Genomic DNA, 25,285 nt, shown 5'->3' on the forward strand with positions numbered 1-25,285 from the left:
AGTGCTTTTGACCAACGGTTCTACTGCTGCTTTAACGCCACTGTAAAAAAAAGCCAGGAATTTACAGGATTAAAGAGTATTATCGTACAATAAATTACTGTAGTCAGAAATTGATTGTGAAATCAATGCATGCTGGGTCATTTTCTTACAAATGACTGTGAATGAACAGCAGAATGATGCTAAGATGACAGTAATTTACTGCTGTTGTTTTACTGTGAACTCACAATATAAAGTTGTCCATAACTGTGCCACTGTGAGAAATTCAGACGTTTACTACTGTAATTGTTTTGTAGTCACTATAATGGTGATCAGTGTTTAGTATTTGTTTAAATCTTGGACCTTGTATTTTCATATTCAAATTTCTGATCTAGTCATGTCAGAAGTGTGACAAATGAAAACATTTGTCAAAATGATGTCAAGCTAGAATATGAAGTATGTTAGGTTAGTTGAACTATTCTTAGCATGAACATTATGATTTTATTTGAGCATGATCTATTCATGTTGCATTGCATGCTGGGTGCCTTCATAGTGCATATGCACTGTAGAAACACAGTATGATGCTGTTCGTTTACAAGAAATTTCTGAGAGTGCGGTTAGATACAAGAGAAGACCCACTGTGAAAGTAATGCAGTTATTAACCTGGAATATACTGTAATTTTACCACACTGAGTGGAAATATATTTTGTGTCTTTGTGTTTGTGTGTTTTAAATATATAATTTTCTTTATATTTAAAGGTAAATATTATAATAATATTTGGTAATATTATTGATAAATGCATTTAAGGTGCTAAAAGATTTTATATATATTATTTTGACACATTCCTGTCATACTTTCGAACAAAACCCAGGTGCCGGAACTTTATGCCAGTCTGGTTTTAATTTCCCATAATCCTCAACGTAAAAGATAGGAAACAACTGAGACGGGTACCACCCACTGTGATACATTAATGCTTTTTTGTGGCTAATTTATTATAAAAAAATATTTATTGCCTCCCTTTGGCCTTCAGGTATAATGGTTGATTGCAGGGATCATTTTGTTTGTGAAATTGAATTGTGAATCATTTAATTTTTTTAACTTAACCCCTTAAATACAATTAATATCAGCCTTCCTTTTATCAGAAAACATTAATGTGTTATATCACAATGAGCCATTGGCTACCTTGTTTTCTGCAGTGCTTTGGGATTGAAGCCACATCTGCCTCGGCCCTCTCTAATCCTGTATTTTCCCATGGAGTGCTGCGGCTCTTGTATAGTTAATGAGCATGGTTTTCCTGGGTGGTGAGGGAGACAGAGTAGGAGAGGGAGCAACTCCAAGTTTAACCCTTTGCTCATATTGCAAGATTGGAGAATATATATTTGCACTCTAAATTGTGATTTGTCTTTCATTTATTTGCATATTGAATTAGGATTGGCTTTTTCTTTCTTATATCTACACTGTAAAAAAGATAGTTGTAAATAAAACAGGGTTTATTGGAGTATGTTTGACAAGAAAATACTATTTCAGTCTCAATTTTACATTTAATTCAATTTGGTACCTGCCATTCTTTTTAAATTAATTGTGAAATTAACAAGCAATTTCTGAATGAAAATTGTTTCAGCATCAATTCCAAACATTTAGCAAAAGCAGTTCAAAAACATCCAACTGAAAACAAGGTGTTGCCCTAAAACTAAAACACCATTTATTTGTTTATTTTTTTATTCACTGCAGACAATACTATTTCTTTGTAAAAACAAATGCAAATCTACTTTATTTTATGGCCTTCATCATTTTAAATAATAGAAATTTTAATGAGCTGCAAATTGAAAAAAATAAACAAAAACTATTTGTGTCTACAAAATCACTTTTTGCCCAATGGTTGTATGGTGATATGTGTTGAATTTCACTCTGAATGTGATTTAAACATTTAAATGATTTTCATTCTCCTCACTAACTCATCATTTTCCCACAAATTAATATTGCTCTCTCTCTCTCTCTCTGACAGTGCTGGATATGATGCCGTCCTGGACAGAAATGTGGCCATTAAGAAACTCAGCAGACCTTTTCAGAACCAGACTCATGCTAAGAGAGCATACAGGGAGCTGGTGCTTATGAAATGTGTCAATCACAAAAACGTGAGTGCCAGATCTCAATATCTCTCACCTGTTGTCCCACTAGATGGTAAATATTTTGTGATATTAGGGAATAATAACTCTTTAACTTTAATAGCTAAAAAAAAGTATCTTCAGGCCTATTTAATATGCATCTATGTTCTAGAGCAGGGGTGTCAAACATAGTTCCTGCTGTTTTATATATATATATATTTTTACTTTTTATTTAATTTAAAGTTCATTTTATTCCAAGTGACAAAAGTTTATGTTTTTAGTTAAGTAAATAATTACACTGAAATAAAAAATAAATACTTGTTTACATATTTTATATTTTTATGTATGTATTTCTATACTTTTTAAGTTTAAAACTATTCCTTTAATAATTAATCTAATTATATTAATTATAGCATTATAGTATAACTTCACGACTTACTAAAGTTTTTCTCTTAATTTCTCCTCCAGATCATCAGCTTATTAAATGTCTTCACACCACAGAAGTCTTTAGAGGAATTCCAAGATGTGTAAGTAACATTTGGAGATTTTCCAGACATGAAGTCATCTGATTATACAGTATCATATAAAACTTCTGAATGTAAACCGTTTACAGCTAGTGTTAAAACAGCAATCATGAAACTGTTCTGGTTCTGAAGTCTGTTTGGATAAGCCATATTTTAAGCACACCTGTCACTGTACAGTATATGTATATATATATATATATATATATATATATATATACACACACACACAGGTGCTTCTCAATAAATTAGAATGACGTGGAAAAGTACATTTATTTCAGTAATTCAACTCAAATTGTGAAACTTGTATATTAAATAAATTCAGTGCACACACACTGAAGTAGTTTAAGTCTTTGTTTTTTTTAATTGTGATGATTTTGGCTCATATTTAACAAAAACCCACCAATTCACTATCTCAACAAATTAGAATACTTCATAAAAAAAAAAAAACATTTTTAGTGAACTGTTGGCCTTCTGGAAAGTATGTTCATTTACTGTACATGTACTCAATACTTGGTAGGGGCTCCTTTTGCTTTAATTACTGCCTCAATTGGCGTGGCATGGAGGTGATCAGTTTGTGGCACTTCTGAGGTGGTATGGAAGCCCAGGTTTCTTTGACAGTGGCCTTCAGCTCATCTGCATTTTTTGGTCTCTTGTTTCTCATTTTCCTCTTGACAATACCCCATAGATTCTCTGGGGTTCAGGTCTGGTGAGTTTGCTGGCCAGTCAAGCACACCAACACCATGGTCATTTAACCAACTTTTGGTGCAATTGGCAGTGTGGGCAGGTGCCAAATCCTGCTGTAAAATGAAATCAGCATCTTCAAAAAGCTGGTCAGCAGAAGGAAGCATGAAGTGCTCCAAAATTTCTTGGTAAACGGGTGCAGTGACTTTGTTTTTCAAAAAACACAATGGACCAACATCAGCAGATGACACTGCACCCCAAATCATCGCAGACTGTGGAAACTTAACACTGGACTTCAAGCAACTTGGGCTATGAGCTTCTCCACCCTTCCTCCAGACTCTAGGACCTTGGTTTCCAAATGAAATACAAAACTTGCTCTCATCTGAAAAGAGAACTTTGGACCACTGGGCAACAGTCCAGATTTCTTCTGCTTAGCCCAGGTAAGACGCCTCTGACGTTGTCTGTGGTTCAGGAGTGGCTTAACAAGAGGAATACGACAACTGTAGCCAAATTCCTTGACATGTCTGTGTGTGGTGGCCCTTGACCCCAGCCTCAGTCCATTCCTTGTGAAGTTCACTCAAACTATTGAATTGATTTTGCTTGACAATCCTCATAAGGCTGCGTTTCTCTCGGTTGGTTGTGCATCTTTTTCTTCCAAACTTTTTCCTTCCACTCAACTTTCTGTCAACATGCTTGGATACAGCACTCTGTGAACAGTCAGCTTCTTTGGCAATGAATGTTTGTGTCTTACCCTCCTTGTGAAGGGTGTCAGTGATTGTCTTCTGGACAACTGTCAGATCAGCAGTCTTCCCCATTATTGTGTAGCCTAGTGATCCAAACTGAGAGTCCATTTTGAAGGTGTTTAGAGTTGATTAGCCGATTGGCATGTCATCATATTCTAATTTGTTGAGATAGTGAATTGGTGGGTTTTTGTTAAATGTGACCCAAAATCATCACAATTAAAAGAACAAAAGACTTAAACTACTTCAGTCTGTGTGCAATGAATTTATTTAATACACGAGTTTCACAATTTGAGTTGAATTACTGAAATAAATAAATATATGTATATATATATATATATATATATATATATATATATATATATATATATACAAGCAAACCTAAGGAAAGAAATATATTATCAGTAATTGAAAGGGACATTTATTGCTGAAAGTGCTTGCATTTGAATAAACATTATTAATAATGTAAATGTTTTTGATGTATTAAAAGCAGTACATGTATAGACATTTGCTAAAAACAATGCATAGTACAGTAAGGTGATTTATGATATTTCAGGTTAATTACAGCATGCCCTGTGGTGTTGAGCTTATGCAGGCTCCCGATACGAGCGCTGTGATGTAGCAGAGTGAGAATGATAGATCACCTGCAGTCAGTTATGCTCCCGCTCTCTGGTTGGTCCCTGACACTTACATCTCGTGCCGCCCATGCTTTAATTTATTTTGCATGCTGTGTGGACTTAATCTAGAGCAGGATCAATATGTTGAATATGAAATGTCTGCTAGGTGTTTGGATGGATGGGACATGAGTTCATGTGGACTGAATTACTAGAAATCAGCAAATTAGCTTCTGAGCTGTGGTCAGCCAAATTTTAAAACAAAATCTGAAACTAGACAGTTTGCCATATTACAATTTTTTTTTTTTGCTTATAATTATACTCAATACTATTAAAAAGTAATATATATATTAATAATTTTCTCTGCATAAGAGGCTGTAAAGATCCACATCGATCCACAGTGGCCTCTTTTGTGCATTAAGAAAGAATGAATGAAGCCATGCCAATGTAATATGACAGAATCACAGGGACAGTCGTTGTTGCTGTTGTCCAGACTTGAGAAATTCCCATTTTCTTCCATCCTTTTTCCCTTTCTCCAGTTACCTGGTCATGGAGCTGATGGACGCAAACCTTTGCCAGGTGATTCAGATGGAATTGGACCACGAGAGGATGTCCTACCTGCTGTACCAGATGTTGTGTGGAATCAAACACCTGCACTCAGCCGGCATCATCCACAGGGTGAGAGACATGGATACACACACCAGGATCAATAAATGATGACAGGATTTTATTTTAGGGTGAACCAAAATTCATACCTATTTGGAATAATCAATTTGATTCATTTAAATAATCAATAAAAGGTGAACTCCTAACAAAACTCGTATCATCTTCTAGCCTTGACCCATATTTTCCTTTAAGGATCTGAAACCTAGCAATATTGTGGTGAAATCTGACTGTACGCTGAAGATCTTGGACTTTGGGTTGGCGAGAACTGCTGGCACTAGCTTTATGATGACGCCCTACGTGGTGACGCGGTACTACAGGGCCCCGGAGGTCATCCTGGGCATGGGCTACAAGGAAAACGGTAAACCAATCACGGGGCTGCATGCAGATTGACCAACACTTTTAAATAAAAATATTATCTTGGGTTTTATAGACCCTGTGAAATCAAAGATGGAGTTTTGTGCAATATGTTTTATGCAACTAGTAGTATGCTATCGGTGTCCTCCTAGGAAGTTTGTATTTATGAATTGGGAAGTCGTAATTACGACGGAAGGTGCATTCAGTTCAGTTTGGTCAGATCAAGATGGCAATGTACTGTACCATTTCGACAAAACATTCATCAAGATTTCTTATCTCTACTTCTACAATATGTAACTGCACAATACTATGGATTTTTATACATAAAACTTTGATAGATTTAATTGTAAATAAAAAAATGTGGTGACATTTATGGGCATTCAGCTCTTACGTACAATCTTTCTAGCATGCATTATATGTTGTGGTCACATGACCTTACTACATTATATATTGTATAAGTATATATTCTAAAAGTCTTTATTCAAAAACCCAGTTAAAACAAAACCAGAGAAATCAAAATTAGAGTTCTGCGGCCTTTAGTCTATGGACCCTATTTTAACGATCTAAGCGCATGGTGTAAAGCGAACGGCGCAGGGCGTTTCAGAACCCACCTTAACCAACTTATTCAAGTTTATAAACGGGTCTAAACTATTCTTCCCAAATATCTTAAAGAGTAATGGGTGTTTTTTGGGCGTAACGTGCAAAACCATTCATAGTCTCATCTCCCATCCCCTTTAAAAGCCAGTTGCGCTCACACCATGGCGTGTTCGCTATATACGAGGCGGAATGTAATTTTTCATTTTTTAAAATGTTTGTGTGCTGCGCATCCCTGTGTGTGTAATAAGCAAAGTGTATGCGCCTATAGGTGCATATTACTAACGCGCTTTTTAAATAACAAAGAAAAAATATTGCGCCAGACTTTAGACCAGGTTTGAGCTGGTCTATGGCGCAGTCTATTTTCAGTTTCTCAAAATAGCAAAGCGCCAACAATGCGCAAGAACGCACCTCTTTTTTAGACCAGCACGTCCATGGGCGCACAAATGTTTGCAAATGGATTTGCTATTTAAAGAACACGGCACAGGACGGGAAAATGAGAACTGCGTCGGGCTGAAACTAGCAAAAACGCTTGCGTCATGCCTTGCGCCACATTGCGCTGGGTGTATGATAGGGCCTTATGTCTGCAAACTATTTTAGTATATTATTAGTTAAGTGCAGCATTATGATTTATGCAAAAAGATTTCAACTGGTAGCATGTTATATTGTGGTCACATGACCTTGCTACATTCCATAGTTAATTCAGCGTGTTTTTGATATTAACTGGTTATTTTGCCTTTTTTTTAATCCAATTAAAAATGTTTTACATTATCACAGAACAATATAATAATGAGTCAAGAAAGATATATTTGGTCAACATTTACATACTAGTCACAGTACGCATGCTATATACTTCAGAAATTAGTAAGAGTAGTATGCTATTCTGAACATCGTTTAGCTGTGGGTTTGCAGATTTTTTTTTTGCTATTTTAAAAAAGAAAAAAATACAGAAATACATGAAGGAAAATTGTGTTAAATGACAACATATATGTATAGTTTACGCTGCAAATGTGTCAAAATTAGCAGACTATTTGGAAAAAAAGTTATTGTTACTAAGTTTTCATGTTTGAGGTTGGGAAAATTAGTTCAGTACTTAGATTTCTTGCTAAGCTGCTGTTAATTGAATGAAATACTAACACATTTCACTGCTTGAAAACTCAAATTACTCACTAATTACATGTGTGGCAGATACCGCACATATAATTAGCCAGAGTGATACAGTTCATGTAGGTCTTTCTCTGTCCATCGCTGATAACTGTTTGTGCTAACGCTAACCTCTCTGTTTCTTTCCTTCACTCTTTTTCCTGCTTCTGTGCCTGCAGTGGATATTTGGTCAGTTGGTTGCATCATGGGAGAAATGGTGCGCCACAAAATCCTATTTCCCGGCAGGGATTGTATCCTTCATGAATGGGTCCAAACTGGCTTGATTTAATTATCCAATAAGAAAGTAGCATCAATTAATTAAAACCTCAGTTTTATCAGGCAAAATGAATCTGTTTAATTCTTAATAATACCTAAACTGCATAGTGCTATATTTTTGTCTCAAATTAGACTGAAAGAAAAGAAAGAATCTTTCAGTACACACACAATTATATATACACACACACCCCACACACACACACACACGTAAACACTGTATATACACACATACATTTATAAGTAATTTTATGAGTACTTTTTTTAATGGTTTTCATATGAGACTCAACCTGACTGGACCAGTGTTCATCTGTTCAGGCATAACTAATCGACTAAGTCTGTAGTTTTCCTAACCTGGAGGTTTTGCTCAGGTTTTAGTATTTTTGGTTCAGCTAAGAACCAAATGCTGTTTGAGTGTCTTTTTCTGACTTTTTAACACTCATACCTTCCCTCATTTCCTTCAGTCCTCTATGAATATTTAAGATTTTGTTCATTAGGATGCTGTGTGATTGTTGTCTGATGTGTTTTTGAGACCGATGTGGAGGCACCTCTCCTCAGCGCACTGAAGTCATTCACCCTTAATGGGAAGCGGTTCTTGCTTAATTGGCATTTAGAGACAGTGGAACTAGTAAAATAATGATCTCCCTCTCCAGTCACTCGTTAAGTTAACTTTATTCATGTATTTAGTGATTTTGCTTTCAGCTGCTGTTTTGGAGTGTTCTGTGATGGTGATGAATCCTAGAGAGTTAAATTGTAGTTATAGTAAAGTTAGTAGGGGAGCAGTGCTTGTTTTCTGCTCTCCAAACTGCAATTAAGGTATCGATCCAGTAGACCAAGCTTGGCTTATTTGGGTGTTTTTAAAAAACTCATTAACACATGCTTGAATGAACTTCTTTGGTGTGCTGTTTCGTTTTACATAGTAAACATCTATAGGGTGTAATTTACCAAAGCCTGAAACATTAAACCTATTTAACATCTTCACTTTGGTTGCATTTAACTTTGCACCTGATATGCACGAAGGCTTTTGGCTTTGGCAAATGTTTGCCCTTGCTTTTTTCATTTTATAACATTCTGCTAACCTCTTTTAGATTTTTAACATAGGCCGCTCTGATCTCCTTATTTAATAATAAATTACCATACTTAATAGTGGAATATGAAGGATTGTGTTATCTCTCTCTGCCAGAGTGAGTTCATAAGCGATATTTTGAACGAAATGGAGTCATTGATGGAGAATCTGTACTCTTTATAAATCTGTTCAGCTGCCTGCCTAGATAGCATTTTAAATCATCTTAAGCGAAAGGCTGTTCCAAATGTAGACAGCAAAGCATCTTAGAAAAGTGTCTTATACCTTTTTTATTTATTTTTTTGCAAATTTAAATGGCAGGTTTGTATGTTTGCAAAGGATATTCTAGACTGCACTGCAGCCAGTTTTGTGAAAACATGAATCCAGGCAGTTAGCTTAGCAACGTGCTAATGACAAACTCCATTGGAATCAATTGAATCAAGCATCTGAGTTGCTTTTGTAGTGTTCTAATTCAGCTAACCATACTGAAATATGCACTGCATGTGTGGTTTTATGTGGTGTATTGAGTGTCTGATTGTATGTTGCAAGTGTGTTGTGTTGTGTGTGCTGTAGTGGACATGTGGTCTGTAGGCTGTATCTTTGGGGAAGTTATAAGAGGAACAGTGCTGTTTCCAGGGACAGATCGTATCCTTCCCGTCTGTCTGTTCTCCACTCCTCACTGCTGTCTCCATTCATACTGTACTTGCCAAATATGACCTAATATTTTATATTTATATACACTACTGTTCAAAAGTTTGGTCTGGTAAGATTTTTTGTATGTGTTTGTATCTTATGCTGAATTATTTGACAAAAAATACAGTAAAAACAACTGAAGTAAAATAATAATAATAATAACAATAATAATAAGTGAAATAAAAATCTTATTTTGCTTGTCAAATATGATATTATGTTCTACATATATATATATATATATATATATATATATATATATATATATATATATATATATATATATATATTAATATTAATTTTATAAAAAATATAAATTTTATAGAAAGTATTTTATTTCAGAAGATCAGCATTTATTTGAAATAGACTTTTTTTTAAACATGATAAATTTCACAACTGTCCCTTTTGATCAGTTTAATAAATCATAACTGAATAATTTCTTAAAAAGCAAAAAAAAGCAAACCGAAACCAGATATAAAGTATATTAGATACAACAGCAAATATTATTAAATTCTTGAAAACTCCTTGAACACAGGAATATGATAGAAACTTTTTTTTTTTTTTTGAATCACCATTTAACCTGATTTTGGAAGGTATCTGTAGAATGAAAGCCGCCAGGCAGCCATTATTGTCTGTTTGGCTTTCTTAAACGTGTGATGGCAAGCTAGAGGGAGAGAGATGCGGGCCGGGCTTTGTGTTTTGGGTGGGAGACGGTGGGCCGTTCCTACAGGATGATGTAATGTGGTCCTGGCTGCCCCGGGCCTTTTGAACCAGGACCCCCCTTTGTGGGAATAATGGGAAGCCTGGGAAGCAAAAGCAGTCATGTGACTCCCCAGGGCTTAATAGGCTACCATGACAACATCAGTTTCCCCCCTCTGTTGCTAGGCACCCATAGAGACGTCTTCAGGATCCATTCACTCTGGTCGGCTCAGACCTAGATGCTGTAAACCATTCCCTTAAACCCAATAATCAAGAGCGCTGAATGCCAGCAGTCTCTCTCTCTTTCCACTCTCGTTCCTGCTCTAGCTGCCCTCATTTCCCACCGCTACACTTGAGGGATAATGACACCAATGAGGAGATTGCCGAGAGAAATGTCATTTCATAAACAAGAGTGCAGTTCAGATTTATTAAGACATGTTTGATCTGGTGGATAACAGACTTATTCAATGTTTATATACTCTACCGCCTAAGATTTTTCAATGTTTTTGAAAGAGCATGTCTTATGCTCACCAAGGCTGCATTTATTGAATGAAAATACAGTAAAAACTGTAATAATGTGAAATATTATTACAAGTTGAAATAGCTGTTTTCTGTAATTTATTCCTGTGATGTAAAGCTGAATTTTCAGCATTATTACTCCAGTCTTCAGTATCACATGATCCTTCAGAAATCATTCTAATATTCTGATTTGTTGCTCAAGAAATATTTTGTATTAGTATCAGTATGGAATACAGTTGCCCTGTTTAATATTTTTGTGGAAATCGTGATACACTACAAAACAATACTTTTATTCAGTTTTTTTTTTTTTTTTTTTTTTTTTTTTTAAGATTAATACTTTTATTCAGTACGGACATATTCAAATGATCAAAAGTAACAGTAAATTATACATTAAATTAAATCATAGTACATTTATAAAGTTAGAAAATTTCTGTTTCTATAGAATTTCTTCTAAATGCTGTTCACTGAAATTTTTGTTTTCCTCAAAGAATCTTGGGGGAGGAAGTATATTACAGTTTTCACAAAAATATTAAGCAGCAAAAACTGTTTTCAACATTGATAATACAAAAAAAAAAAAAAAAAAACATTATTAATAATTTCACCAATAATAACTGGGCAACAAATCAGCATATTCAAATGATTTCTGAAGGATCACTTGACACTGAAAACTGGAGTAATGGTGCTGAAAATTCAGCTTTACATCACAGGAATAAATTGCTTTTTAAAATATATTCAAATAGAACAATGTTCTTTTAAATATGTAATATTTCACAATATTGCTATTTACTGTATTTTTGATCAAATAAATTCAGCCTTGGTGCGCAACAGAGACTTCTTTCAAATAAAAATGCTACATAAAATTCTCTACGTTCCTACGTTAAATTCTATATATATATATATATATATATATATATATATATATATATATATATATATATATATATATATATATATATATATATATATATATATGTGTATATATATATATATATATATATATATATATATATATATATTCCATCAAATGCAAAAGTTGTAGTATCATTTTATAACTATTGATAATTATAATTAGCCTTTACTGTGATATTAACAGTAAATATTAATGCTTTTACTGTATTTTTGAGTCTAATGACTGAGTCTAATCTTAATTATAGTTATAAATCTTAATTATTTCAAACTTTTGACTCGTATTGTAATCAAAAAATAAATAATTAACATCTTTAATATTTAAATAGTAGAAAGTAATAATAGTAAGTCAGACAATCTGATTAGAATGGATTGTGGGCCATTATGTCATCAAAGACTCAGATGCTCACTCCTCAAGCGTAAGATGATAAATATTTTAAAGCATGGTCAGTCATCTGTATGTCCATATCTGATCTTGTTTATACTGTCTAGAGTCTGGTAATTGTTTGTTTGTATGAGCATGTCTGCAGTCTCTGGAAACACTTGCAGCAGTCAGCGACGCTTAACAAAAACATTTGGTGTGAATATCACATCCTTACTCACCGAGGACGAGGAAGCATTGTTTGTTTTGCCAGATTGTTTGTATGCAGCAATAGCCAATTAAGAATGCATGTGAATTGTTAAAAAATAATAGCTTGGACTCTAAACTAATAACTCTTTGGTCCCTGTGAGCCAAACAGTTCCTGTTTTTGTTGATTTAATTTTATGGATAAAAGGTAATAAATACATTTTCAATCTAATTATTGAGAGTTTGTGTTAATAAATGGATTATATCAAAGTATTTGACATAAAATGCTTATACAGAATATATTTTAAATGGTTACAATCATAAAAGTTAAATAATACCCCTGAAAATCAGTTCCAATGGGCAAATAGTGGCTCTTAATGTAAACGTTAGTTTCCTGAAACTATTTAGATTTTTTAGTTTATTATTATTATTATTATTATTATTATTATTATTATTTTGTGCTTTATGTTTTTTGCCTTCGAAATAAACTCTTACAAGATTTCATTGAGAGTCCTATCCCAGAATGCAAACACATAATGAAAATGAGTGTTGTAAACTGGTTAATATTGGAATACAGGGTAATACTTGATCTTAATTGGGATTCTCTTGATTGTAATGACTCAGCTGATGGTTTAACTCAAGTATTATCACTATCATTATCTATGTACTGATTTGGTTTCTTTCTATTTAATCAGACAACAAATTCAGGCTTTTTCCCACTCCGGGCCTAATTAGGACCCCTCTGAGTGTTTTAACCTTTACTGATTTAGCTCTGTTATCCTGGAGTGGACGTTTAATCAAACTTTATTTCACATTATGTATGAAAAAGTGAAATATCGTACTTTGTATAATGCATAAACAGCCAGCCTAAGGGCCGTATGTAGATGTTTTTTCCATGACTCCACCCACATTCAGACATTGACCAATGGAATAAGGTTATAGAGCAGCTTGGCACGCCCTCTCCTGAGTTCATGAAGAAATTGCAGCCAACAGTGCGTAACTACGTGGAGAACAGGCCAAAATACGCCGGCCTGACCTTCCCCAAACTCTTCCCTGATTGCCTCTTCCCTGCAGACTCGGAGCACAACAAACTCAAAGGTAAGCGAGAGTTTGTGTACATTTAGTTGTGAGTGTGTTATTTGGCAAACAAACATTTGTCAAGTATTGTCACAATATTTTGTGTGTGTAGCTTGATTTTGAGGTTGAATCTCATGGAAAACTCTTGAAATACTCTTGTATTTAATCCTTAAAATAAAAAATAAAATAAAATGTGTAAAAGCCTAGTTTTATGAACACTAGAATTTTCTCCATTCTCAGTCAAAAATCAAACTAAAATGTAAATAAATACATAAATATTTTGTGTAGATAAATGTAATATATTAAAGTTACTTTTTATATATTAATATATTTTGTGTAAAGAAAACAAAGCCTAATTTTATGACAAATTTTAGCAAAATAAATAAAAATTAATACAATGAAAATTTAAAAAATAGAAAAAAAATAATAATATGTAAATAAATACATTATTTTTTTATGTAGATAATTTTAATATATTGAAGCCTATTTTATGATCATTAGAATTTCCTCTTTTGTTAATACAGTTTAAATAAATATTATAATTTAATATAAATAAATATAAAGTAATATATTGTAACATTTTATATACTAATATATTTTGTGTAAAAACAACAAAGCTTATTTTGATGATTTCCTTCATTCTTAGTAACCTACTGTAATATTAAAAAGATATTTTAATTTGAAAAAAATATGTATTATTTTAATTATAAGCCATTTGTAAGATTCACTATAAAATACTACTAGGATCATTTAAAAAAAAAATATCACAGGTGAACACTAATAATTTCAGTTTGATCTCTCTTTGTTATTTTCATGGTCTGCCTGCATGAATCAGGCAGCAATTTCCTTCCCATTTGCAAAAATTTAGAGACATTTCATAAATTGTGCTCAGAGCTGTAGTCGTTCTTCAGGGGAAAGCGGAGGAGAATCATAAGCTTTTGATGTGAAAATTGCGTGGTGGAGTTTATTCTCAGTGAACAGACATCACAGGCAGATGCTGAATGTTCTGTGTGTTTGGGAAACAAAGAGGGATTTAAGGCAGTGCTGATTAGACTCTGTGGTGTCGGTGTGACTGTAAATTGGCTGGGTGAGATATGACGAATATGAGTGTGATTGTGAAGCTGGACCACTGCCATCAGGTACAGCAGCTTAAGGCTTTGTCTGACACAGTGTGCTGGAGGAGACGGAGCACCACATGTGCTTCTCAGTTTCAGCCCTTGTACACCATTGCACTGCACATTTTTGATGACTTGCTAATTCCACTCATCAGCCTGCAGCTGAGGCTCCATGAACTGTTCTGGGTGTGTGAGATAAGCAAAACATCCAAAATGGGCAGTGCAATGGTCCAGACCAAAAACCAAAACCAAGAGCCACACGATATTATTATATTATATTATATCATATTATGCTTTCAGTTTGCATTTGTTTTAATTTCAGTTAATTTGTCATTTTATAATTTAATGTTATTTTATTTCAATAAATTTTTGTGCATTTAAATTTTTTGACTATTCGTTATTTCAGTTTGTGTTCCAGTTTTAATTGTATTAATTACTTAATTTAATTTTTCCATTTTGTTTAATGTCATTTTATGTGATTTTTGACTTTGTGATTTAATTTTGTGTTTGAGTTCCATTTTGTTATTTTATTTAAATTTTTTATTTTATTTGTCATTTTATTTCATGTCATTTTTTAGGAGTTCAAGCGCATATCACTGAAACCCTATTGTTATTAGAATGGCCAAGGATCAGCAATCTCCATGTAAAACTGATCAGGCAGACCAAACCGATATCACATTTTTCAAGGGCGTAAATGATTGTATATTGCGTGGTTTTTCACACATACACACAATATTCGTATCATCTGATAGACCTTCTCATTCCTAACAAATTTGCCTTTAGAACCACTGCTGTCAATCCAATCATAATTGAGAATATGTCAAAAAAATCTACTTTTGTGAACTAGTCCTAGGTTTTTCACTTAAGCTCGAAAACACAACTGCAGTACAATTCTCTGGACTCTATAGGTCAATAATTATCAAAATAATGTTGAATTTTACCCTTTAGGTAGCTATAATGGGGTTATTCAAAAAAGGTGTGTGGCCAAATATACCCAAAAGCCTATAAACCCTAAACTAAAACTCAAAATTTCACGAAACTAAGTGAGCACATGCGACAGGTGATTCTAAACAAGCATGCAAAGTTTTATGGAGATCGGCCCATAGGTGGCACTATAACAGTTAAAAAGGCTTCAAAAATACTATATTTCTATGGTAAATGACCACAGATTGCAGAAAATGTTCATATATTCATGCATACACTAGATCTTCCTGTCATGCGATCAACCCCCTCATATTGAACAACTTTGCCTGTAGGACCACTGCTGTCAGTCAAGTTGTTCTTTAAATATTTGACATTATTTAAAAAATCTAATTTCAATCTGACCACAGGTGGCACTATAACAGTCATAAGCATTAAAAATCATCATATATCTATGGTAAATTAATCGAATTTGCCAGAAATGCTTTATTTAATCATTCATTTCTGTGGTTACAGGTTGGCTAAATAATACGTTTTATATCTTTTTTTCATATGTGCTTATGCCTTAAAGCACTTGAACCCCAATAATCGTTATATGTTAATTTATTAATTATTAATCTATTTTTGTAAATTGGAACTTTTTGACTATTTGTGATCAGCATTTTTACTTAGTCTTCAAACACTTAGCCAATATAAATGTGCAGTTTCTGTGATGTTTATTAAACACATTTAAATGACAAATTGATATTGAAAAGCAGAGAGGGGGAGCGAGAGAGTCAGCCGTACAGATCTGTAGAAATCGGTGTCGGCCATTTTGAAGCGGTCTAGCCGGTGGCAGAGAGAAGGGAGAGATGGGATGATGCCCTTATGATATTTATAGAACAAGAAAGTGAGGGAATCAGAGAGCGTACAGATGTGGAGAGGAAGAGAGGGAAGGAAAGGTGAGAGCGCGAGGAAAGACATGCAGGAGAGTGTGATGTTTTAAGTGCAAATAAACAGAGGAGGAAATGTGAAGATTGCTTTCTGATTTGTGAGATGTTTGCACTAACAATTATTAATTATTATTAGGGCTCAATTAATAATGGTTCTTATTATTATCAATGTTAAAAACGGTTTTTTTTTTCTGCTTAAAATATTAAGCAGCAAATACTGTTTTCAACATTGATAATAATAATGTTTCCTGAGCTGCAAATCAGCATATTAGAGTGATTTCTGAAAGATCATGTAACACTGAAGACTGGAGTAATGATGCTGAAAATTCAGCTTTGCATCACAGAAATAAATTACATTTTAAAATATATTCAAATAGAACAATGTTCGTTCTTATTGTAATAACATTTGACAATATTACTATTTTTACTGTATTTTTGGTGAACAGAAGAGACTTCTTTTCATTTTAATTAGCCTTTATAAAAATGATACAATTCTGTAAAATGCCTCCATTTAGCTGATGTAAACTTTTGTTGTGATGTGTTTTACAGCTAGTCAGGCCAGAGACCTGCTGTCTAAGATGTTGATCATTGATCCCGCTAAGCGGATATCAGTGGACGAGGCCCTGCAGCACCCCTACATCAACGTGTGGTACGACCCGGCCGAGGTGGAGGCAGTGAGTACAACTCTTCTAATTCTCTCAGCGCTATCGATTAGTGTGCCTGCGGTCATCTGTCACCTGTTTATTCTGATTCAGCAGCCTCTCAGTTGTGTCCACACTGCTACTAGCTAATTAAAGACTGACTACATGCATGTCTTTTATATACTGATGACTACTGTGTTAAAGTTTGGCCAAATTCAGTATTTTGATTCATCTTTTTTTATCTTCTTCTTTTCTACATGGTTGGAACAGTGTGACCAATCATGATATCCTCCATCACTCACAACTGATTGCACAATATGCACAAGAAAAAAATATTGCTATGCAATGTACATCGGCATAAATAGCTACCAATCAATATGATATATTACAGGCGTAAGGCCTATTCACACCAAGATTGAATTTTCAAGACAAAGAAAATGCATGGAAAGATTTTACAATGAAATATTTAATTTATATATATATATATATATATATATATATATATATATATATATAAATATTATATATTGTATTTATTATATTTATATTTTATATATTTAAACGTGTTTGTATTTTTTATTTTTTTTTAATTCACACGTGTTAAATTTTGCATTTTTTATTATTCGAATATAAACCCACCCACCACATTAGGTTACACGAATAAAATTATTTTTAACAATTGCATACATTTGCACCAAGTCTGAAATATCAAACTACAACAATTTGCCAGGTCTTTTTTTTTAATGCAGCAACTATATATATATATATATATTCAATATATATATATATATATATATATATTTATTTATTTATTTATTTATTTATTTATACATGTATTGATATCTTTTTATTTATTTATTTATTTATTTATTTAATTTTTTTTTTTTTTTCAGCATCAGACTTGGATGCTTAGATGCAATTTGTATTACATTATATTTTGCAGATCTAATAGATCCTCATTCAATAGTTTTAGATTATTAGCTAGGTTTACTTTTACATTTTAGGTTTACATTGCATTTGTTTAGTTTGTAAATGTTCGTGGTTGATTCTGGGGACCTTCATCAGTTTGAGAGGACACAAGAAAGGAGTAAAAATAACAGAAAGTTGTCCTGTTCTTTGATGAAGATTTCTAAACATTCAATAAGCATTTGCCTCGGCATCTATTCACACGTCCCCTTTTGTTCTTGTCTAAAGTGTGTCTCTGTACTGTTTCAAAGGGGTTTCAAAGATGCAATGAGTCTGGTTTTCTTGTTCTAGAGAGTACAGAACACAAATTACTATGCAACACGTAACAAAATACTAGCTCACATTTATTGTCTGTAAATATGTGTATAGATGTTAGCAGATGTCATTTTATGTGAACGCTCTTTTCTGTTGACCCAAATATGAAACAAACATACTAATATGATGAAAATCTGAAAGTCAGTAGCATCATTATGATTAGTGTGATTCTTTTCTCCTTCTCCCTGGTGTTTCTCTTTCTCTGATGAAGCCAGGAATCAGCCGATATCTATGGTAAATAAAGACCATTCCACACTTAGGAAACCTCCTCATCTCAAATCACTCACACACCGTCTCTTTGTAACACACACTGATGTCTAGAACTCAAAAAAAAAACGCACCTGAAAAATGCACAGTGTGTGTAGGCTGTGAATATCTGTGTGCATTTGTGTGTGTTTGTATTGTGTACTAATCCTCTAGAATGTATGAAAGGAACAATGAGTTTAAATTCTGTATTCAAATAACATTTAGAGGCAATGAATAGAATAGAAAAGAAATGAAAAGAATAGAATAGAATAGAGTAGAATAGAGTAGAATTCTGGGGACGTTTGAACTTTTTTAAAGCACCAAACCTTCCCGGTTGGTGGTTTTAGTTTTAAATGAGTTTAATTAAACAAATATGAGCCCAAACTATAGTCAAATGCTAGTTATTGATTCTTATTATGATAATAAAATAATTTTGTGACATCATTTATTTCAACCAGTTATCAAAATGCCACCGAATAGAATTGCTTATGTACTTTTAGATAGATTTACTCAGTTAAAAGGCATTTAAAATAACTCACCTGTGCACTTTGTGAAATAAAATAAAGTAAAACTAATATACTTCAAATGAATACTGCAGATTCATTGTGCATTAAGGAACCCCAATTTCCCATAATGCTCCATTCAGTGCCATTTAATCTCTCTCTTTCTGTTTCTTACTCTTTAATTGACTCTGGCTTGTCACAAATCCTAGTGAGCTGTCTATGTAGACAACATTTTTGACATTTGAATCAAGCACTAAAATGATGCCGGTTTTCAGTCTGAAACATTGAATGCCGAAAATGCTGCTGAGGTTTGATTTGATTGTTCAAATGTGTCCCAGAAATGCAGTCTAACTAGGCTGCTCACTAGATCCTGAGACACAGCCTGTCTTTCTCATGTCTCTGTCTTAAATCATCCAAAATCACACAGCAGACTTTTCTCTGCTTTTCTGTACTAATGGTGGTATTTGGTCCTTATTTACTAAGTTCTTACTGTTAAACATGTCAGCTGCATGTGCAAGTGGTGGTGACACTTCACATTACAGTGTCCATGTTATTTTACATGAAAATATTGTTAGTTATAAAAATTATTATTTTCACAATGTCTAATTTAACAGGCAAATGTAATTTACTGATTATATTGTAATATGAACACTGTAATTAACCAAGATGTTTAACATTACAAGTCTGGCCCTCATATTTGGTGCTGTTTTCTGAACATGATTTATACAAAAGGAAAAGGATTACATCAAATAAGTAACTCTATAGGAGCAGATATGCTATTTTTAGAGATTATTAAAAACTAAATATAACTACATATACTGCTTGATATATAAAGTATGGAAACCAGTTTCCGTCACAGAATAAAAAACATAATTGCCATTTTTTAAATCTCACAATTCTCACTTTTTGCCATCAGAATTCTTAGTATGTATTTCACAATTTGGACTTTTGAGAAAATTTTTTTTTTATAAAGATATATGAAATCAGAATTCTGAGATAATGAACTCTGAATTGTGATATAGAAAAAGCCAGAATGTTGTATATATATCCAAGATATAAACTCAGAATTGCAAGGGGCAAAAAAGTCAGAATTCTGAGTTTAAATCTCAGTTTTTCTAAGAATTGCGAGTTTATATCTCAAATTTCTGAGTTTATATTTCACTGTTGACTTTTTTTATATCTTGCGAGTTATATCTTACAATTCTTAAAGAAACAAAAAGCATGAATTGTGAGATAAAACGTCACCTTTTTCTTTTTTTTTATTCCTTGGCAGAAATGTGCTTCCATAATAAAGCATGTATTTGTATTCTTTCTTTTAGTGGTAGAAGGGTTGTGTTTATGATTAAGGACAAGCAATAATATGCTTAAGACATGTTTATCCAGAAGACACTCAGTGTTTATGATTATGTTGGGTAACGACTACATGTGTTCCTCTCTCTCTCTCTCTGTCTCAGCCTCCTCCACAGATCTATGATAAACAGCTAGATGAGAGGGAACACTCGATTGATGAATGGAAAGGTAGGCCTTCAGTTGGAGCTCTCTGCATGTGGACATGACATAACTCAAGGCCCACAGACAGATGAAGAGATCAAGCAGTAAATCATTCACAGTAGTTTTTCTATCATGGTGGCCACTTTCCATTGACTTCTATTGTTACTGAGATATTTCAACTGAGATAATGATTCTGTCAGATGCTAAAACTAGCCCTAAAATGAACCTTTCTGTATTTTTACATTTTAAATAAAACTTGATTTAGCATATTTAGCAGGTTGTCTTCCTTGTGGAGACCATTGGCTGTTCAACACAATGTACATCTAGGTTATTTCAGTTATTAAAGTTAACAATAGCAACACTGGTTTGTACACATGGTCCCCACAAACGATTAAGCTAATTTAGCTAAAGTTTATGAGATCTAGATGTGCTCATATCTCTCTATTTTTCTCCACCTGTGTCTCTCTGGCTCAGAGCTCATCTATAAAGAGGTGATGAACTTCGAGGAGAGAACAAAGAATGGTGTGGTGAAGGGACAGCCCTCTCCCTCAGGTACTCTCTGTGCATAAGCTATGCTTCTGTAAGTCAATTTAAAGTGATTTCAGCTCTTTATGAGAAACCCTTTCATTGTGACTGCTCCATTTGTCCCTGTCCCCCCTCATCTCGTGTGACTCAAACAGAACACGTCTTGAGTGTAATTACGTGCTGGTTTTTAATTTGTTGTTTTAAAACTGTTGTTGTCTGTTGTAGTCTTTTTATTAATTAAAGGTGCTGTAAGTGTTTTCAGCCATTGTTTTCCACTGAAAATCAAAAATCTATAAAACTCCGCCCACAAAGACATGGCAGCGGAAGTACACTGTGATTGACTGGCAGAGAGTGTTTCTGATTGGCTAAAACAACATGGGTCTCTCAAAGGTTTGTGCTCAGACAGAATTATTAGAACCTTGTCAGATTGTAGGGATATTTGATTTGTGGTATATATAAAAAACGCTTACAGCATCTTTAAGAAAGCACTATTTTCCACTTAAAGAGTTACACTTGACCCTTCGCTAAGCCCCGCCTTAAAGATGTCACTGACCAATCCTATTTTAGCAACTGTTGCCATCCAGTATTTTATATATTCAAAAAAGCTTTCTCTGTTTTATAATGTAAATCAGTAGAAGAACTGTGAGATTTATACACAGTTTTATGGAAAATATTTTTCATGAACATCAGTAAGAACACACATAATTATACATAATTATACATATACATATTTTTTTCAGTTGACTCTAGGAAGTTTTTGCTTTTGGATTCTAGAGTTTATGCATTTGTTACTCTGTAATTCAACCTTTTTTTAAAGACAAATGGCTGAAAAAATAAACTGCTTTGCAGTGTCAGTTTATTTCAGCCCACATTAAAATTAGATCCAATTCATTTTTATCAGCATATCTTTTATGTTCTGTAACGCTTGCTTGAGTTGGCAACTGTAACCAAGGGGTGGAGCTTAGCGGAGGGGATATTTTTTTGTCTTTACATAATATAAATAAACCATTATGTAAATAAATGCTACAGGAATGTAAAAATCACCAAGTACTGTTATATAATAATGATTTAGGAAATTAATGCAGAAATGTTGGGAATGTTAATGTTTAAAAATGTATTTTTACTAGGGCTGTCAAATGATTAATCACGATTAATCACATCCAAAATAAAAGTTTTTGTTTACATAATATATGCGTGTATGCTGTGTATATTTATTATGTATATATAATTACAAACACATGCATGTATACATTTAAGAAATATATGTTATGTTTATATATTAAATATATTTAAATATAATATAAAAAATAATAATATAAATATATAAATGTATATATAAATAGTTTCAAATATATACTGCATGTGTGTTTATTTATACATACATAATAAATAAACACACAGTACACATATTACATATATTATGTAAACAAAAACTTTTATTTTGGATGTGATTAATCGCGATTAATCATTTGACAGCACTAATTATTATATGATTTTAAATTGTATATTTGCCACTGTATATGTATACATGTTTCATAATTAAGGCTGGAGTCCGTGGCATCTGATTTCATCATTTACAATAATAATATATTTCAGGCAAGTCTGAAATATTTTTAGGATTTAGTTTGTGTCAAGAATTTCCTAACTGACTTAGCAAAGAGGCTTTTTCTTTGAGGTTTGTAGGATGTTGAGCTGCAGTGTTTGCGTTTGACCTGTAGAGGGCAGCACGTGTGTGTGTGTGTGTGTCTGTGTGTGTGTGTGTGTGTGTGTGTGTGTGTGTGTGTGTCAGTGCGGCACTGCATGTCTGCAGTCCTGCAGCACTGAGAAGGTGACAGACAGTGACACGAGCTGCAGATCTTCCTGTTCACTGTCGTCTTATTTGAATATTAACATCCAAAGATGTTAAGAAGGATATATTGGTTTCTAGATGCTTATGTTTTGTGATATTGCTGGGGTATTTGAATTTATTTAGCTTGTGTTGTCCGTCCTTTTCTGGCCTCATTTCTCTCTCTCTCTTTCTCTCACTCTTGCTCTCTCTCTCAGTCGGTCTCCCCTCTTTGTAATTAAGTGCTTGTGCTGAAGAAAGCAGTCGCAATGCAGCTCTGTGTTTCACAGCAGTGTGGGTTAGAGTGTTGAATCATGTGTGTAGAAAATCACATATTCAGTTCAGCTCAGTTTGCTTTTCATAAACGCACATATGTCATTTCAAAACAGCTTTACAAATAATATCATTACTAATTCCCACGTGTTTTATGAAAAGTATTATACTTGTAATTTTTTGACAGCAAACAGAGCAAATATGAAAAACCGGCAGAATATTTTCAGCATACATTGATCACATGACAATAAACATGCTGTAAATATTGATGGTTAAGTCTGGTGTTTATAGATGTCCTGCACCTGCAGTGGAGTGTTGTTGATTTTTTTTATTTTTTATTTTTTTAAGGGACATTGTACATTAATAAAACATTTCTGTAAATGTACCAGAAATAGCATAAGGCTATTTTTCATCTGTGATGTTGCATCCCGTACTAAACAGTGATTCAGTGTGTTTAGTTAAACCTGCAGAACTGTACTGGGGTTAAAATATAGGCGGTATAGGCGGGAGATTTATGGTGGTCTCTAGGATGCTGAAGGTGTCCTTTGTGGGGATGACTGGAGGATTGTGTTAAGTGAGAGCAGAGCGATGTAGCTGAAAGTCTATTTTCCTCTCGAGTGGTCACTGAAATCACATGTATGGGATGTACATGATGCTGTTTACTGTGAAGGGAATTGTGGGTAAAGAAAAACCAGGGTAATCTGACAAGAGGAGCTGTAGGGCAGAGGTCTTGAGTTGGAAACAGAGCAGAGGGCAATAGATACCCAGAAAATAGGTAAAGACCATCTTGGAATTCAAGCTAGTCCAAACTCCCTGATGAAAAATTTTGCTGGTTTAGCTGGTTTAATATGATGTCCTGTACTGACCAGCTTTTTTAACTTTATAATTACTTTAATTACTGTTACTTTCATTCAGTAAGGATGCATTAATATGAAAATTGCATTACAGTATTTACTGTATAATTTTACAAAATGTTTCTAAATATAATTACATTAATGCTGTTCATTTGAACTTTCTATTCATCAAAAATCATTAAAAAAAAATATATATATATATATTAAAATATAAAACAGATATTTTAAATTGTAATAATATTTCATAATATTACTGATTTTTTGATCAAATAAATGCAGCCTTGTTGATCAGAAAACAGAATTCTGGACAATGTGAAGAGGTTTTTGTAATTTATTCAGATTTTTTTTTGTGTGTGTAAATATTGCTGGTCACCTGTGCCATGATGTAACAGACACTCTCAGTGTGATGTGATGTGTAACTAACGAGCATATTTTGCTGGTCTGGCACATTTCTACAGAGTGAAAGAGAGAGAGAGAGAGAGAGAGAGAGAGAGAGAGAGAGAGAGACTAAAACAGACAGTGACCATAAAGCTGACAGCCATAAAAAGCCTTTTCTGAGCCAATGTCACCCACCTTCTTCATTTTTTTCTTTTCATGTTAAAGGATAGCTTCTGCTTTCATCATTTATCAGTATTTTTTTTTCGCTCCAGCCCCACTCTGCAGTCACGCTCCAAAAATGCATGTTTGAAATGTTAATCTCAAATGAGGATGTGGGCAGTGTACTCTAAAGTTATTATAAATCATGTTCACTGCACTGAATGGGTATTAAAGAGCTGCCTTCCATTAAAACGAAAGATGTAGGCTGTCAGTCAAGTAAATTAGCTTGTAATGTTATCGTAGGGAGCTGTTGAAGGGGTTATTTGCATTTGATTTTTATCAAAAGCAATCTCCTTGTGGGTTATTGGATTGGGCTGAGCTCCTGTGCTCAAACAGACTTGGTGAAGGATTTGAGGTTTTCTGGGTTGTGGATTTATAGGGCAGTCAGTGCAACCTTCAAACCTAATGATGAAAAATAGGGAGAGTTTTTTCCTTTTTCAGGAGCATTTATTTATTACTTTTTGTAGAGCATTAGTTCCACCTAGTGGCCTAAAATATGCTTAATTTTTTGTGTTTTTTAAAGTGCCCCTATTATGGGTAATAAAAGGTTCATATTTTGGTTTTGGGAGTCCCCAACAACAGGTTGACATGCATGCAAGGTCAAAAAACACTTTCATTGTCTTAAAATATACATTTATTTTACCTTACTTGCTAAACGACTCCCAAATGATTCGCTCAGCGATTAATTTTTCCAAGCCCCTGGTTTGCGTGTCGCTTATCTGCAGTGATTGTTCCAATTGGTCTCATTTTAATTTCATCATGCCTGTAATGCCTGATAAAGCAGCGTTTGTGAGCGCAGTGCTGCTTCCTGCACAGCGTTACCAGGGAAACTGCTATTCTTACCGCTCAAGAAGTGGCATCTAGTGGCAAAGAATGAATTTGCATCTT

General features: G+C 33.7%; 1 protein-coding gene across 13 annotated transcripts in view; it reads left to right on the plus strand.

The window, feature by feature from the left end:
• mapk10 (mitogen-activated protein kinase 10) overlaps positions 1–25,285 on the plus strand; it is a 60,374-nt gene that overhangs the window by 32,197 nt on the left and 2,892 nt on the right. For 7 of the 13 annotated variants that reach the window (XM_042778689.1, XM_042778690.1, XM_042778688.1 and 4 more), the window contains 10 exons: positions 1,983–2,112; positions 2,551–2,609; positions 5,181–5,319; positions 5,500–5,665; positions 7,578–7,649; positions 13,032–13,214; positions 16,711–16,835; positions 18,294–18,317; positions 20,287–20,350; positions 20,798–20,875. In XM_042778689.1, coding sequence (XP_042634623.1) covers positions 1,983–2,112; positions 2,551–2,609; positions 5,181–5,319; positions 5,500–5,665; positions 7,578–7,649; positions 13,032–13,214; positions 16,711–16,835; positions 18,294–18,317; positions 20,287–20,350; positions 20,798–20,875 — 1,040 coding nt within the window. Of the gene's footprint in view, positions 1–1,982; positions 2,113–2,550; positions 2,610–5,180; positions 5,320–5,499; positions 5,666–7,577; positions 7,650–9,307; positions 9,380–13,031; positions 13,215–16,710; positions 16,836–18,293; positions 18,318–20,286; positions 20,351–20,797; positions 20,904–25,285 lie in introns of all 13 variants that reach the window. The other 6 variants (XM_042778695.1, XM_042778696.1, XM_042778691.1 and 3 more) reach the window with 4 other exon arrangements.

The sequence above is a fragment of the Cyprinus carpio genome, chromosome A21 (assembly GCF_018340385.1).
Source record: "Cyprinus carpio isolate SPL01 chromosome A21, ASM1834038v1, whole genome shotgun sequence".
NCBI lineage: Eukaryota > Metazoa > Chordata > Actinopteri > Cypriniformes > Cyprinidae > Cyprinus > Cyprinus carpio.